This window comes from Lactuca virosa, chromosome 9, assembly GCF_052849685.1.
Source record: "Lactuca virosa cultivar CGN04683 chromosome 9, Lactuca_virosa_CGN04683_v6, whole genome shotgun sequence".
In the NCBI taxonomy this organism is placed as follows: Eukaryota; Viridiplantae; Streptophyta; class Magnoliopsida; order Asterales; family Asteraceae; genus Lactuca; species Lactuca virosa.
Window position 1 is genome coordinate 93,971,858 of NC_136434.1, and position 2,849 is coordinate 93,974,706.

A 2,849-nucleotide genomic window follows, 5' to 3' on the forward strand; every position below is an offset into this window, starting at 1 on the left:
AAGGATCTGCCCCCAGTGTGGTTGCCGCAGTCTCCTTCATGTATGTCCTTTAGGACCTCTGCAACTTCATGATCTTCTAGGCACCTAAGGTATCGACCTGCTACATATTTTTTGTATAACTTACCTTGTATTATAGTAAATCTTAAGATCCTTGTTTTAAATGCTCTCTCGCTTTTCTCTTCCTTAAGGATTGTGCCATTTTGGAGGTATTTCATAATGGGTTGGATCCAGGATCCCGAAGTTGGAGAGGGATCCTTGATGTTGGGATCCTGGTCTCTGGCGGGATCCTTAAAGAGGATCCTAGATTGGCTAAGACATCTGCTTCAGTGCTGTCTTCTCTAGGAACCTGATTTAAGGTAAATGTTTTGAATTCCGCGACCAGATTTTTGAGGATCCGGAGGTATAGTGCTAGCTTCTCTCCTTTCACTGCATAGGATCCGTTAAAGTGGTTAGTTAATAATAAAGTATCGACGAATACCTGAAGATTCTTGATTTGAAAATCTTTGGCTAGCTGTAATCCCATGATCAGCGCCTCGTATTCTGCTTCGTCATTGGTTACATTGAATTCACAACTGATTGGTTGGGGTAGGATGTCCCCCTGTGGCGATTTTAGTATGATCCCTAAGCCAGTTCCTCTTTGGTTTGACGCTCCATCTGTGAATAGCGTCCATGTTCCCCTGTTTTCCTCTCCTAGAAGTTGTTTGGTTTCTATTTCAACTTCATCTCTTAGATCATCACTAAAGTTAGCCATAAAATCTGCCAATGCTTGGGAATTTATGGCGGATCTTGGTTCGTACTTTATGTCATAGGTGCTTAACTTCACAAACCATTTCACCATTCTTCCTAACATTTCTGGTTTTCTCATAACATTCTTAATAGGATACTTAGTTTGTACAGTTATAGGGTACGTTTCAAAATAATGTCTTAACTTAGTAGAAGTTGTTACTAATGCAAGTATAAGCTTTTCAAGATGAGAGTACCTGGTCTCAGGATCCAGGAGACTTTTACTTACGTAGTATATGGGATGTTGGTCCCCTTCTAACTAACTCACAAATACTATTACATATCACTAAAACTAGATAATTCTTCGAATGAGAGGTCCCACACTACAACGGTTGGACTCAAACAAGAGTTGCGCAATAGAGTTAAAACCTAACCTTCTAAAATTCTTTAGTTCCCATGATATGTAACTTAGCATATTCGTTTATTAGCTAGCTGAAGTTAGCTAGAATTCCTACAAGCACAAAGCAAGCAGCATTCGGACATCAAGTATCAGAATCAAGCATAACCTAATTAGGTCTTCCTATCACTGACTGATCAGTACTAGCATGCAAGTCTACAAGCTCATACAACAGGCATACAAATGCATCTCTCCTAGCATTCTATCATGCAAAACTGAGCAGATCCTTAGCCCTAACTAGCATGCAATTCACATATTCAAGCATATCAAATAACATGTATGGGTAATTTTGGAAAACTTACATGAGCTCGAATGATTGCATGCACCACACCCCTTCATCTTTTAGAAAAAAATTCTTTCTAAAACATATTTCTTTTTGAAAAACTTTACCAAATCCTCAGTTTGAGTCCAGACACACCCGAGAGTGTGCTCGAATCCCTCAAACCAAGGCTCTGATACCAACTGTTGGGTTTTTGAGCATTCTAACACTCCTAAGTGTACATGCAACCCTAAATACCTTGGATCTATGTTTTCTCTATTATACATGCAAATATGAATATTCCAAGGTATTACCCTATCTAGCATACAATCCTTGATACTTGGGTAATATAACAAGTTAGAATACATACCTTTTAATGAAGCTTGAAGTCTTGAACTTTAAGAGCTTAGCCCCAATAGTGTGGAAGCCTCAAGTGGAATCACAAATCACCAAAACACCTTGGAAAACCTTTAGAGAATATGGATACTTGGCTCACACTTATGAAATCGGTTATTTCCCTCTTTAGTGTATCCACACTAGCCACTAGCCTAATTTCATGAACCATAAGACCCTTTATATAATGTGGAGGATTAGGGTTAAACCCTAATACCCATGACCTTTCATTTCCTAGGATCCATGGGTTAAAGCTCCATGGACTATCCATGAAGACTTAGCCCAACCTAAATGAACTTGGCCCACTACACATATATATCTAAGAGTCCATATTTAATTAGTTCCTTTTGATCACTTAATTAATTATAAATTAATTCTTGATCAATACTAATTAAATAATATGATTATATATTAATATATTAGAACTTATAATATATTAATATAAATCATAAATATACTATTCTCAAAAGACTATCCATATAAATTGTGCCGGTGAAGTGCAACCCAAATGGACCATGCCGGGTCGGGTCAAGTACATACCAAATATAGTTATGGACTTAGACATTAATCCAACAGTCTCCCACTTGGATAAGTCTAAAACTATTATTGAGTATGACTTCAAAAACCAACTGGCAATCGTAGCTCTTAAAGCCGCTGTCGAACTCTGATATTGTCAATGAACTCTGACCTTTGTCAATGACTTGTCCATTAGATAAGGGATCATATATTCCTCCATTCTAGATATCATATGGACTGAGACATGGATTATCAATCATTCTCTCTGTCCATTTGTTGTTTCCCGATTTCCGATTTATGATGACTGACTGATTGAACAAATCAAATCAGTCCTGGCTTGGCCAAGCACTCACATGTGTCATCACTAAATCATCGAGGGGCCCACAGATATCGCTTTTATCCCGAAGGTAAAAGGAATGGATAAACTTTGACTCATATGGCTTGTTCTACTACTTGTTGAATCATACACAAAGGCATGTTTTATAACATCGAGTTACCGAA

The 2,849-nt window shown here is 37.9% G+C and overlaps 1 protein-coding gene across 1 annotated transcript; it reads right to left on the reverse strand.

The window, feature by feature from the left end:
• Window positions 1-211: 211 nt before the first annotated feature.
• LOC145139555 (uncharacterized) lies at window positions 212-850 on the reverse strand. Its single transcript, XM_079073342.1, has one exon. It carries the CDS (start codon window positions 848-850, stop codon window positions 212-214), a length of 639 nt encoding a protein of 212 aa, XP_078929468.1.
• Window positions 851-2,849: the final 1,999 nt, after the last annotated feature.

What these genes read in the sequence shown, in the direction of transcription:
- LOC145139555 (XM_079073342.1), bottom strand. Translation starts at nt 850, where the DNA reads ATGTTAGGAAGAATGGTGAAATGGTTTGTGAAGTTAAGCACCTATGAC.